At 41.1% G+C, this 13,640-nt stretch overlaps 1 protein-coding gene across 5 annotated transcripts in view; it reads right to left on the bottom strand.

Annotated features, from left to right (window-relative positions):
* Positions 1-2,120: 2,120 nt before the first annotated feature.
* rptor (regulatory associated protein of MTOR, complex 1) overlaps positions 2,121-13,640 on the bottom strand; it is a 197,297-nt gene continuing 185,777 nt past the window's right edge. For all 5 annotated transcript variants that reach the window (XM_084342522.1, XM_084342524.1, XM_084342523.1 and 2 more), the window contains 6 exons: positions 11,557-11,663; positions 9,889-10,016; positions 6,947-7,033; positions 6,740-6,856; positions 6,332-6,461; positions 2,121-4,869 (listed from right to left, as the gene is read on the bottom strand). In XM_084342522.1, coding sequence (XP_084198648.1) covers positions 4,801-4,869; positions 6,332-6,461; positions 6,740-6,856; positions 6,947-7,033; positions 9,889-10,016; positions 11,557-11,663 — 638 coding nt within the window. In that variant the 3' untranslated portion in view covers positions 2,121-4,800. The remainder of the gene's footprint in view (positions 4,870-6,331; positions 6,462-6,739; positions 6,857-6,946; positions 7,034-9,888; positions 10,017-11,556; positions 11,664-13,640) is intronic.

Raw genomic sequence — 13,640 nt, 5'->3', positions numbered from 1 at the left:
CCATGAGTAAACCACTAGAGGGCAACATAATTACAACAATAAGCCCATTTCAATAAAAATGTTATTTAAAAGTAGATAAACAACAAAGCTAACTATATAGTATGTAAAAACTTAACCCAGAACATTTATGAAAGTGAAAACTAAACTGAAAATAGCAAACTGACATTTGAAAACTAAAAACTTGAAATGTGAAAAATCCTGGCAAGCCACTTGTTTCACTCTACTCAGGAACCTTCCTGTCTTTAACTTTTTTTGGTCTTTGTCAGTCAGTCAGACCATCAAATAGGTCCGTAATTTTCTTTACTTGTTGCTGCAACTTCCTCGAGGGATTTTTTTTTTTTTTTTAATCCCTAAGCTTTTCAGCACCACTTTACCTGTCTGGGCTTGTTTTTATGCTCCATCTGCCCACACAGCGCTGGCTCTCAGTCCACCAAAGCTGTCTTGCGCCGTTAGCGCAGTGTGATTGACAAGTGACAGCTGCAACAGCCTGTGGAAATGGGTGGGACTTACCCACATGGACGAAATATGATTGGCTATCAGCATAGGCAGTGGTAAGTGAACACAGGTATAGCCTATCACAACAATAACCGCCCGACCCAGCGGACCACAACGCTGTTGGCCGTTGCGATAGACTTTCCCCCCTTTCTTTTCCTTTTTGTCTTTCTCATGGCCCACCGACCCACAGGACTGTCAGTCTGTGCTGGGCTGCTTGTATCCACGGTGCCTCCAGCTGATCAATGAGAAGTGACGCTGACTCCAGAGGAGGACTGATTCTTTCCTCTGTTCAGCCCCATGCGTTTTAAAATCCTCCTTACTGTGCACATACTGATCACGATGTCCTCCACTGTGATCAATAACAGCAAAATCTCGCCCTGTCTGACCCAAGAATGAAGTAGAACTTAATCAAATCATGTAAATGAGATATAATAACAATACAAATTATTACGGTATAACGTGAAAATGATCACTTTCGTACAATTAAATTACCACGTTATGTTAAACTTATCACGTTCGTACAATAAAGTTTTCCCGTTATAACGTGACAGTGTTTCCTGTTTTGTGTCAGCACTACGCTACAATTGCAAAAAAAAAGGCGTAATATTGTACACAAGATATCGAAAATAAAAGCTGATAAAACATACCTGACACCAGGTGAATAACACAAATCAGTTATGCCCTTAAACTGCAGCTCCTGCACAGATTAAATGATACACAAATATTGCAGCGTCCTCATGATAAGTTTAAACTAGCAAACAAACGTGTGAAGCCCTGGCTAAAAGAGAAGTGTCACACAACAATGCACCTTAGCTGATGCGTGAAGCACAGTAACAAACAGGTATGGTCTGTTTTACTTTAGTTTTTTCCTGTGTAGGACAAGAATGTAATAATAGAGATAGAGTAAAACATTTGGGTGGTGAGAATCTACTTAGTTGATTTTTAATTGGTGAAATAAACTAGATGGGGGTACTCGAAAAATGGTATTTGAGTTATATATGATTTATCTGTCGTTATAACATATTTCATTATGTTGACAGGATGTAATATGTACGATAGCGAACTATAACCAGGTGGTAGCTAGTGTCAGTGAAGGAGCCTCCATCATCTGTGAGAAAGAGGATGATGTTGGTAGTTGCGAAGACGTTCTTCATGTGGTTATTTGGGACAGAGAGCACATGTATGCATTGGAATGATTAAATCAGATCTGGGGATGGCCCACTCACTGGACTGGACTTTTCAGGGGAAAGGCCATTTCTGTGGGCTGGCCTAAGTAAAGTTATTGTACGCCGATCAGCCACAATATTAAAACCTCTGACAGGTGATGTGAATAACATTGGTCATCTTGAAACAATGCAGTGTCCTGCTGGGAAACCAGGACTTTACCTTTGATACAACTACAGTAGAACAATACTGGATTATGTTTAGGTGTGCCTAGGTCTTAAAACTCCTATAATTAATTACCATCAACCAGCCCACAAATTAAAATCCACTTTTAATTAAAGAATCATTTCTAATGTTTCTCAATGAGAAGTTTTATGTTTTTTACTATGTAGATGTAGAAATGTTAGAGGATCACAGCATAATATTGCTTCAAATGCAAATGCCCCAAAACAGACAAAATCCGGTGTTGTATTTGGTTTATTTCATTGATTTCATCTCCTGTCTTATAAACCACAGTCAGCAAAGCAGTCTTAAGTCACAGAGACAAACCTGATTGTTTTCATTTTTCCTTTCTTACTACTTTGTTAAAGTCTCTTCTTTTTCTTCTGATCTAAAATCTTAAAACTCAAAACAGGATACTTAGAGATGAATGTGATTCTGAGGAAGTAGCCCCACGCCAAAATGCACTATCAGGGCTGAGCCAGTGAAGCAGGTGAGGCCTGCTGAACCACAGAGAGCTCAGTGACGGGTGATGATGGGGACTAATGTGGTGACCGCATCTGCAGCCGCTTATACAGACTGTATGGTGTGTGTTTCACTTCCACTCCACAAGTTTAATTCCTTTCTGCAGGGAAATGCAAAGCTTAGGACAACTGATGCAGAGGGGTGAGGTGGGTGTGGCAGGAAAGGAAGAAGGGGGCTGCTGCTGGGGTACGTTGGTGATGAAGAGGGTATGGTGTAGTGAATGTGTGTGTGTGTGTGTGTGTGTGTGTGTGTGTGTGCGCGTGAGGGTAAGGCTGTTCCCCCTTTTTTTCTCTCCACCTCACCGAGGCTAAGGCAAACAAAATGCCAACAGAATTAAAAACATAAAATTAAAAAGCAGAAGAAGAAAAAATGTTTAAAAAAGCTAAATAAGCAAAGCTGTGGCCCCGGAGAAGAGGCACGTCCATGGTGATACCGCACAAAAAAACAAAAAACAAAGAGAAAAACCCAAGAGAGGCCCTCTTCTTATGAAAGAGAGTGTCTTTACCAAAACAGCACCACAATGACATTTGCGTCAATGATGTCCATAATCTCTGAAGTAACACTGCACCAGGTCATGTGACTGACCACACCTGTCCATCATGCTGCAGACACTGGGGAGGCTGGCAGTTGCTTGACCTTGGTTTGAGGAGGCTCATGAGGTACCTGAGCGAGATTTAGGACGCTGACACAGTGAGCATGAACAGATACATTACTTTAACTCGCTTTATCTTTGTTAAACAAAATCAAACCAAACACATCTGGCTAAAAAATCAAAATAAAACTCAAAGACGGAGAAAATTAAAGAAAACCTTGCAGAAGGTTTATCAAAATGAAAAATGGTCCAAATAGTGGGGCGGCGGATGATCCTGTGTGTGATGAGTCACATAAACCTAAAAGTTCTCTAAACCTACAGAGCCGTGTGCTCAAAAGGTATCTTGACTGTTTGAAATAAGAAAGCTGCCCCTCACTGTCGTGTGATAAGCAACTGGGTTCAACTTCTATTTATGTTTTCCAGAAAGCAGAAAAACACAGATTGGCACACAAGAGGAAAAATATACAAAAAACAGGATTTTGAAGTAGGTCAAAAAGTCTTTGCAGGGCTTCTGTCATTCTTTGATTCCACATGGGGAAGATTTGGACGTATTCATTAGCAGAAAGTTTAGACAATCACAGGGAGACCAATTTAATTGATATCTTTCCTGTCACTGGCTTAAATAGAAGGGGTAAAAATGCATCCTTCTATAGAGAAAGAATGACACTGCTATGAATTGAAATAGGGTGTTTGTATTGCTATACTATGGCACCTTTGGGTGCTGCAGGTCCAACTGTCTTAAGCTATTGGTGCCATGCTGCTATCGCCTTCAAACGTTGGGGAGGAGCTTGAGGCTGAATCATTGGGAGGCTTTTATTGCTTTGCAGGGCAGGAAGGCAGGAACTGCAGGACCAATCCAGCCCTCCTCTCACTGTGCTAGATATAAGGGTATGTATCATCCAAGGGGCAATAGAGGTTTTCCCTTTTTACAGGAGGCAAGTTAAAAAACAGAAACACCCCTCTGAGCCACAACAAAGGGGCTTGCATGAAAAATATATGGTTATGTTTAGCACGCTGGGGAAGGAGGAAGGAAGAAGGAGAGTTCTAGCATGGGAGCAGGCGTCGTTTTTGGGTATCATGTCCAAGGCTATGAAGGCCCACTGTGGGGCACATCTGTGCTATAATCCATTTAAACGCACGCACGCACGCACGCACTAACACACATCACGTCTGCCTGGTCGACGTGTCGGTCGACAGTCCACCGTCTCTGGGTCCATCCATCCACACGTCTTGCTAGCGTTGCAGTAAAGCAGCAAAACTCTGTGTCCTTCGGCTGCAAGACGGCCATTAAAATTAATTCATAAACACAACGGGGGTCCAGCGGAGGGTGAGCCCGTCTTTTCTGCACCAGTGAATATGTTTCAACAGTGTGTGTTGCCCTCTGGGCGACCCCCCCCTTGTCTTGCCACTTCCAGGTTCACTGGAGTCACAGTTCATTCAGGTAGTGATGCTCGCTGAGTCGCGAGGAGGGGCCCCGGTGATCGGTGGGTACCACTTCTTTAAAATAGAACCTCTATTCTTCTGTATACGCTATTTAAATATACACACTCCTCAGCACAGCCAAGTCTACAATCATTAGCTTCATAATAAGAATATGAATAAACAATGAGAATAATAATAATAATAATATATATATCGTCGTTCGTAGCATGAGTTTTTGTCAGCAGCCATCACTAGAACATTCAGGGTGGTAATTGCATATGTACAACAAAAACGTCATTTACATCCCAGAGCTCGAGGCTCAGGGTCAGAAGTCATATGTGTTGGTTTTGTTGGGGAGGGGGGGGGTGATGAATGCTGGTGTGTTATCTGAGCCTCTTCTCCGCTGAATAGATGGACATGTAGTAGTCGTTGCTGCCTACTGCCAAGTGGGGCTGGAGGGAGACAGAGATGACGCACATTAGACAGTTAGACGTGTGTGTCTTCACAGGGAGAACTGCAGAAAACACAATATCTTGAACAAATACCTTTAGAATATAGTCCATGTCAGTATAACCTTCACAAATGCAGTCATGGCACTTAAGCCAAAGAGCTAAAGTAAAGGACATGAGTTCCTTGAGCACAGAAGCTGATGTGTTTGCGACATAAAGTCCCAGGGAAAAAGGGAATTGATATCAAACTCTAAAGACGTGCAGTAATCGTACTAAGCATACCCTATAGTATCAAACCTGTCAGAGTAGCAAAACAGCTCAGACTAGGAAAAACAGCATTCTCAAATTGACTTTGATGATTAGGTATAATGATAAGTTTGTGGGAGAAAAATATGACTCTGCCAAGACATTCTGTCTTCACAAGATAGGATGTCGATGTCATACGTACCCTGTATAAACGTTAAGGTCTGCATAATGACATCTGCTCTATGAGTTTATATCTCTCATGGTCTTTGTGAAACTGTAGATACAGTATGTCTACAGAACAGATGCCCGACAGACCAAAACAAAGCTGGTTGTTTGTGTAAACTCATAAGATGGCCTTCGATCTATCTATGGTGGTGGAAGACTTACTGTCTGCTACCGATTCTCTTTGTACTCCTCACTCGGCCAGAGGTGAGGAGCTCATGCAGTAAACTTTTCCCTTCCTTGTTGTTAAACAGATAACCATGTATGGGAGGGATGCTTCCTGAGCTGTAGATATAACCTGAAACTGGAGAAGGTTCGGGAGGAATGACTGCATTACACTGGGCACACAGATGTGTTGTTATGTTGTTCCTCCTTGATCAAGTTTGTATAAACTACTTCAACTCAAGTCACTGGTGTCTCTGAGTCTTCCTCATCTCTCCTGAATGGTCAGGCAAGCTGAAATTCCACAACAACATTCAGAGGACATGAGAGTTCTGGTGACTCGGGTCATACATACAAGGTGTGCTAACAGCTAACAACTGAAGACGGCAATAACAATGTATTTAGAGAGCAAGTTGAAACACTGAAAACAGGTTTGATGAGAGTGGAGTAGCGGGTCAAAAAAACAAAAATGATGAGAAAGAAAAGTCTAAAAACCTGTGTAGAGCTGAAGGAAATTGCAGAGTTGGATTATAATCGATGATCACACAGTATTTTGTTCCATTGTTCTTCCCATTATATATTATTAATAATATATCATTTAGTGCAGCTTTAAATTCTATACTTAAGTGGAATTTTGAAGTACCAAAATTGAGTATTTCCATTTTGTGTTCCTCATACTACACATAGTCAATTTTTACATTATCATGTCTAATTTATAGATTAAACCACCCAAATTCCACTCAATTGTGAGCAATTCCGAAATATTTGCGAACGACTGGCCCTGACGTACGACTGCATGAACACCGTGGTCAGAGACAAATAAGTGATACTTTACCCAGTAAGGATGGAAGGCTAAACAGCTGATGGCCCCAATCCTTTGTCCCATGAAGCCGTCATAGTACTTTATGTTGCTGATCACATCGCCGTTAGCATTGTAGACAGCTATGAACTGGTTCATTGATCCACTGGTGGGCAGAAGATAAAACAGACAGAGTGAGAGGAGCAAACAGAGGCAGGATGTCTCAGCTTTAAACATCACATCCATCATGAGCTGCTGTGTGTGCTGCACTGGATTTCTTTTGTGGTCAAATTTAACCTTCTGGATGGATTTCAGGTGTTTTGTCCAGTTAAACTTTGCTTGTTTGTCAACTCAAGTTAAATACAGAGAACATGTTTTTTTAACCATCCTTATTTCGACATATGGAACAAAGTAAGGAAGACAGAGAGGGAAGTATGGTCTCACCAGGCAAACAGGTTGGCCTGTGGGTGGATGTCCAGGGCTGTCAACCCCTTCACTGTCTGCAGCACGTTGATGGAGTCTGGAGTCCGTGGTTCAAAGAAACGAACGTCTCCGTTAACACTGGTAGGGAGTAAGTCAGTCAGTAAGTCAGTACAGGCAACCAGAACAAAAAAAGTTGTGTAAATCTTAAGAGACAAAGCAAGAGAGTACCTGACGCTGATAATGTGTCCGTCTGTCTCCTTCTGTAGATGAGCTTTGACTACCCAGGCACCATGCTCCCTGTAGGTCATCACCCGGCTGCACAAAAGACAGAACGAATGTCAGTAAAGGTGGCATTTACATGTAACTGTGTGCTTCTTCATGACAACCTGACAGGAAACACCAGCGCTGTAAGAGTGTGAAATCATCAGCTCAAAGCTTAAAACACAGTTACACACAACGGTTATAAAGCCAAAGAACGCATAATTAAAGAATCCTTTGACATTCAATAAGGAAGTGAAAAACTGAGGAACATTAATGACAACAAAACAAACTGAGGAAAGTAAAAAAAGGGGGAAAAAAAGGAAAATAGAGCCTCGACAATCCCATGTTGTACACCCATACATTTCTTACATTCATAGTGAAACATGTAGATTGTCCTCCAATTTCAGGCTGCAAGGTAGTGGCCCTTGTCAAGACGTATCTAATTCAAAGGGCTTTACTGGCACAACATATTCCTAAATATAGTACTGCCAAGCCCGGCATCAATACTGACATTAATTTACAAAATATTCAACAAAATACAAAATGTGTTTCTGGAAATTCATTGAAACAGCAGATTTATCATGAGGTTTAATCTAACATGAGTAGAATTATTATTATTATTTCTTTGCTGTAATGAGCAGATAAACCAAATATTATGGAAAGGATATGGATAATTACTTTAAAAATAATGTCAAAACTGCTCGACCACAAGGGCAGAATCTGAGGACACACAACAATCTATGGCTCAAAGTTGCGTGTTGTGCATCGTTAGAACCTGTGTGTATATGCTAAAGAATATCCTCTCATGTCTTGTGTAATAGTGGATTACTTTTTTATTTAGTACAAGAAACCTCCAGCAAACAGATGACAGCAGTATAAAACACACAGGCAGAACATGTAATGTAGATGAAGAACCACTGGGTGGCACCATGGGACCATGACTCAAAAAAGCAACAACCCTCCTGGAGAGACCGAGGCAGCATTCGAGCTGAAAGCAAAAACACTAGGACTATCTTTTCAGAACTGAGCTGTATCTGAATTAACCACTTCCCATAATGCACTCTATTAAACTTGGTCGAATACATTGTGACAACAGGTGTGTCTGGAAGTGTGTTTGGTCTCCCTAAATTTCAAGAAAAAGAAAAAAAAAAACACTTGGTGAAAACATCAAGTTTGACTTTTTTCTACCAGTCCTGAATACAAGAAGTACAAGAGGTAGAATTATCATGAATTCAAAACAATCTATCATGCAGTGTGGGGCTTGTACATATAAATGAAGGTGTGTTACATTCAAGCCCATGCCAAATGTCTCCCAAGACATTCTTTCTTCATACGATAGGATGTTGATGTCATACGTACCCTGTATAAACGTTAAGGTCTGGATAAGGGCATAATGACGTCTGCTCTATGAGTTTATATCTCTCATGGTCTTTGTGAAACTGTAGATATGTCTACAGAACATATGCCAGACAGAGCAAAACAAAGCTGATTATTTGTGTAAACTCGTAAGATGGCCTTCTATACTCCAGAGTCTTAAAAGGTATGGTATGCATTTTCCTACAAAAAACATGTAGACTTGTACAAAAATATTCCCTCTCATTCAACACTCATGACCCAGTAAAAGCGTGTGGTGGTGTCTGTATGTGCAGAGATGCTGCTCTCTGACTGTATTTTCTTATTTTCTAAGTATGGAACTCTTTAAAAACGTAGCAACCAGGTTACATCGCCTTCCCGTCTCTCTCCTTGGCTCTGTCTGTCATGAGCTGCAAGTCTGCGTGTCTGTTTGACCAAGGGTGGGGCTACACACATACACACAAGCAGAGAAGCGAACAGCAGACAGAATGAAAACTACGCTTTCGGCTGAATTCACACAAAATCCAGCCATGCGGCTACTCCTACTGGGTTGTGCGCAGGTGTGTGCATGTTTCTGATACTTTGAACAAAACCAAAGAGAAACAACCAGAAAAAAATAATGTTTTGTTTCTCTGACTCACTGCTTCTTGCTGACTCCACTCCCTCTCTGCATACCCCTATTTTCTCAGTCTACTTGAGAGAAGGGGAGAAGGGGGCCGTCTTTGAATGGTTTGTTTTTAAACAGGAACTGACAATGGCAACAGCTGCATATTATTATATTATGCCTCTGTGGCCATTTTCCTGCGTGATGCGTTTTTACATCAACTAGAAAAGACTGGTTAAGCAGAGCTGAGGGGCAACTGTAGTGATGGAGTAGGCTACAGCAACCAGGAACACGGCAGAGCCTGTGGTGTCATAAGCACTTAAACAGTGATTGTGTAATTATTTTCACTGCCAGATGGGGGAGACAAAAGTTCAGGTTTTACAGTCATTTTTAGACTCAAAGTATAAAGATACAATTTGCACACTGCTGCACACATTAAGACATGAAACATATCATTAAGAATATTCCAAACATGACCTGTATGTACTGTCAACTGGTCCTGCACTAATCTCAGGGGAAGCAACATAGCTGCTGAAAGATGTAACTCCATGCCTGAGGAGAAGTATTAAATTAGCTTTACTTAAAGATTTATGGGCCACTTCATGGTTTAACTGCTTTGTTTTCCCTCTTTGGGACTGAAATTAAAATAATGTTTAACCAACTGGGGCGATGTGGTGCCACCAGGGTCCATTAAAAGAGGTGGAACCCCCAAAGGGAGATTTACAGCACATTATATGCAATAAATATAGATTAGAGAAGTGAATAATGTAGGAGTCTGTAGGAGTTAATGCTCACAGAAACAGTTGTGTGTGTTCTTGAATGTATTTGAATAATGGTGAGACGGTTAAAGAAGAAGGAGCTGAGTAATCATTGTTAACTTTAACGTTCCCTGTGATAAGAAAGAGACGAGGTCAGAGGTTGCAAGGAAGATATTGGAGTGTGTGTGTTTTACCATTCATTTGGACCCATCCTCCTGTCGAATACACGCACAGATCCGTCACCCAGGCCGGCAACGATGAGCGAACGCTGGGAATCGCAGGACAGGCTGGTCACACAGCTATCCGCTCCTGTTGGGATGTCCTGGTGGACACAAGCAAACACACAAATCACCATTAAAGGTTTGTGAAGAAGCCTATCATGTTATCACTGTCATTACAGCACTCATTTCACACTAAACCTTCTTTTAAAATCATTAATCATGTGCTCTGTCGACTGTTGGCTCATTTGAAGTTGGACCGAGCATCAATATGCAGCCACAGGCGAGGCTGGGCCATTTGTACTTGTATTAAGTCCATCCATCAAGACAATGATTAGCACACTGAGGACCATTAGATGTGTAAAACCAAGAAAAAAAAAAGTGGAAGCCACAGTAATGGTTCTGGCTCTGCCACAGGTTTCCATTAGTTTTTCTAATACACACAACAGCATGAGCATCACAGACTGGGAACATGAAGCCAAATGTGAATAGCTTCACCTAAACATTTACAGGTACTGTTTCAGTCGCTGTCTAGACAAATGCAACTTTAAGTGTTCTCACATAGATTCAGGATGCTGCTTCACACACAGCCTCTGAGGCGTTAGGCCTAGCTAGGCCATATAACATATTGGATGACCCATTAGCTACTGTTAGACAATAGTTAATGTTAGCATTCAACCACTTCCTAGCTAACATTTCTATTTGATAGTGTTCCCCGATAATAGGAAAGGCATTAATTAATTTCAAAATATCATAATGCATTAACACATTTATTTAAACCTGGAAGTGAAAGAAACTGGATGTAATGTAAGTTTAATGCTGGCTAGGAAGTGGTTAGATTCTGATGTTGGCTAAAGGGTTATCAGAAATGTTGTTTTGTCTTCAAAAATGGCCCTCAGTATTTTCACAATCCATTTTCTTTCCAGTTGCTGATCAATCTGGAAGCAGTATAATGATAACAGTTTGTCAGATTCCTTACGTTTATACGTCTTGCAACCTGGAACACAGCAACGTAACATTATCTTAGCATTTGAGCTTCCAACCTGAGCCTGACATCAGAGGAAAATGGCCGCTGTGTGACTATGGTCTGTTCTACAAGTTCATTACTCTGTCAGGGACAGATTCAGTAATGCTGTGATATGGGTCATACATTCACTATTTGCCACTAATTTCACTGATTTTAACTACAACGTTTTGGAAACAGAACCTGGATGTAATCCAACGAATTGTAGGTGATTATATGATGACTTCTCCTTCAAAATAATACATTCAAGATGATCTTTACAGAAAACAAAAGACATCAAACCGAAGGAGAACGATAACTAGAGAGCTCTAACTAGAAGAAAGGTCGATAGCAACCCATCGCTAACACATTCCAACCACTTCTGCAACTTCCCAGACTGCAGCCTCATAACAATTTGTTAAAGCATTCATTTAATATGATTAATCTATCAAAACATAAGATGTGAACAAGACAATCTTTAGTAACAGACCTCAAAGACCTGAATGGTAAGTTTCACACAAGCTAGTAAATAGCTACAAAATGTATTTCTTGAGCCGAGGGCTACCTGTGCACCAACCTTTAAAAAAAAAAAAAAAAAAAGTAGAGAGAGGGAAAACAAATACATGGTGCATCATGAGTACCTGGACCTTCATCTCTCTGTCAGTGTCCCAGATCCTGATGACTCGGACATCTCCAGACGTCATGAGGAGACCCGTCTCTTGCTCCCAGTCGACAACCATACCTGCACCTACGACGCAAGATGACAAGCAGTTATGATACAGAGCAGGCATACAAAGAAAACATGCATCAACATGTGTACACATACACCAGTACAGTCTGTTGTTGATGGACTCATACATCCAGACTGACGTCACATCATTCACTTAAAACAAACAGCAGGCGACTTTTAATCACAATTAGTGCTGAAAAAAGTTTCAAAGGGCGTCTAATATCTGACATACGACTACAAAATATTAAATGACTAAAATAATTTGTACACAATATGTGAACTGCAGTTTTAATTTATTTTTTGAACAGAGTTAATTTAATTTATTAGTGAACCCTCACACAAACACAGCTGTTAAACACACTGAGCATGTGTTAATCCCCCTAAAACACAACACGCACAATCTGTTGGAGATTTGAGAAGGCTCTTGCTGCCACATGTAGCAAGTCAAAGGAAAGATTAGAGCAGCTACCTGAAGCCGTATAACTAATAAATACCCCAAACCCCCCAGATGATTTCTGCAGGTGCACAAGCAATGACTCTTAATGTCATTTAACACAATTTTGTATTAAGTTATAAAGTTGTATATCAAACAGTCACAACAGTGTTTTCGATAAAAGCTCCAGATTTCTGGGTGAATAAACATGAACCTCATGCAGATGGAAGCGTGGTTTAGCGTTCTGCATCCTTCCCAACAAGAGGACCACTGGGAGATGCAAACGCTGACCCTGGAACTGAGCCCGTCAGCAGATTCTGGCTCAGATGAGTCAAATGCCACTCGAGTGAGAAAGCGGGGAGGGAAGAAGACGAAGACAGCAAGACTCTTCATATGCTGGCAGTCACAGCAGGAATCAAGTGAGCAGTGCCATGTCAGCCACACTTGCCCTGCTGGCTCAGTGATGCGTGGCAGAGGCCTGTGGTTGCCGCCTTGAGGCGTCAGTATGCTTCAAACAAAGTGCCTGTTGGATCTGAGAGCAGCGTCACACCTTTCGGATGTCCCAATGGCTGTAACTTTTTCACACAGTAACACCCATCTCATGCAGCAACTGGCCAGGTGGGAATGCAAGCAGCATTTGAGCTTTTCACTTGAACTTTGCCTTTTACTCAATAAGTTTGGTCTGTATAGTACTACAGAGAGCAACACTGTGAATGCCTTTAAGGAGAGATTGTTTGGGGAAGACCAGCAGCAGGCACACAAACTGTTTGACAATCGGGCAGGTAAGGTAGGGTGGTGAGGTGGTAACAAAGAATATCATATTACATCTAAACAGGACACTAAAATATGTTTATGAAAACATTTTAGGAGAGAAATACACAATGAACAGGATGTTGGTTCATATTTGATTCTGAAAACAATTAAGGCGATAAAAAGCGTAAAGTGTATTAACTGTATCATGGTTTATAGTTAATCAGAACTGCCATGTTTAGACAGTTCGATTGGAGTTTAGTGAAACGCCCCTCACTCGGTCTGAGAGAGGGGGGGGGGGGGGAAGTGATGGCTTTCTCTCTCAGACTACACTCTTTGTATCTGGGGATGAACACGTACAGAGCGCAGAACAACAGTCTGTAGTTGATACAACAGCCCTAACAACAAAGGAGTGGGGGGCTGTGGGTGCAGACAAGTGGAAAGAAGTTTAATATTGTTCATTTGCACATACTACCAACACCGCGGTGAGACAAAGTCACTTGAAAATCGGTCAAATCAAAATCAAAGTTCCCATTTATGTACATTTATTGCCAGAAAATTACTTTTGGTACTAAAGTAAATTTAATATCAGATACTTTGAGACTTTCAGTTAAGTACTATATTTGTATGGGTGACCTTCACTTTCAGTAAGTAATATTTTAACATGATGTCATTAACTTGGGTACCTTCTGCAACACTGATCCTAAATGTATTAATAATGAATTACTAAAGAAATCCACTCATTAGCTTTTTCCGAAGCTTTCAGAGGTATATCGTCGTCTTTAAAGACAGTTGAAAGCCTTGGGAACAGT

The sequence above is a fragment of the Pagrus pagrus genome (assembly GCF_965226575.1).
Source record: "Pagrus pagrus genome assembly, chromosome: 2".
Taxonomy (NCBI): domain Eukaryota; kingdom Metazoa; phylum Chordata; class Actinopteri; order Spariformes; family Sparidae; genus Pagrus; species Pagrus pagrus.
Note: the sequence above shows the minus strand (reverse complement) of the source record. Positions and strands in the feature narration are given on the sequence as shown.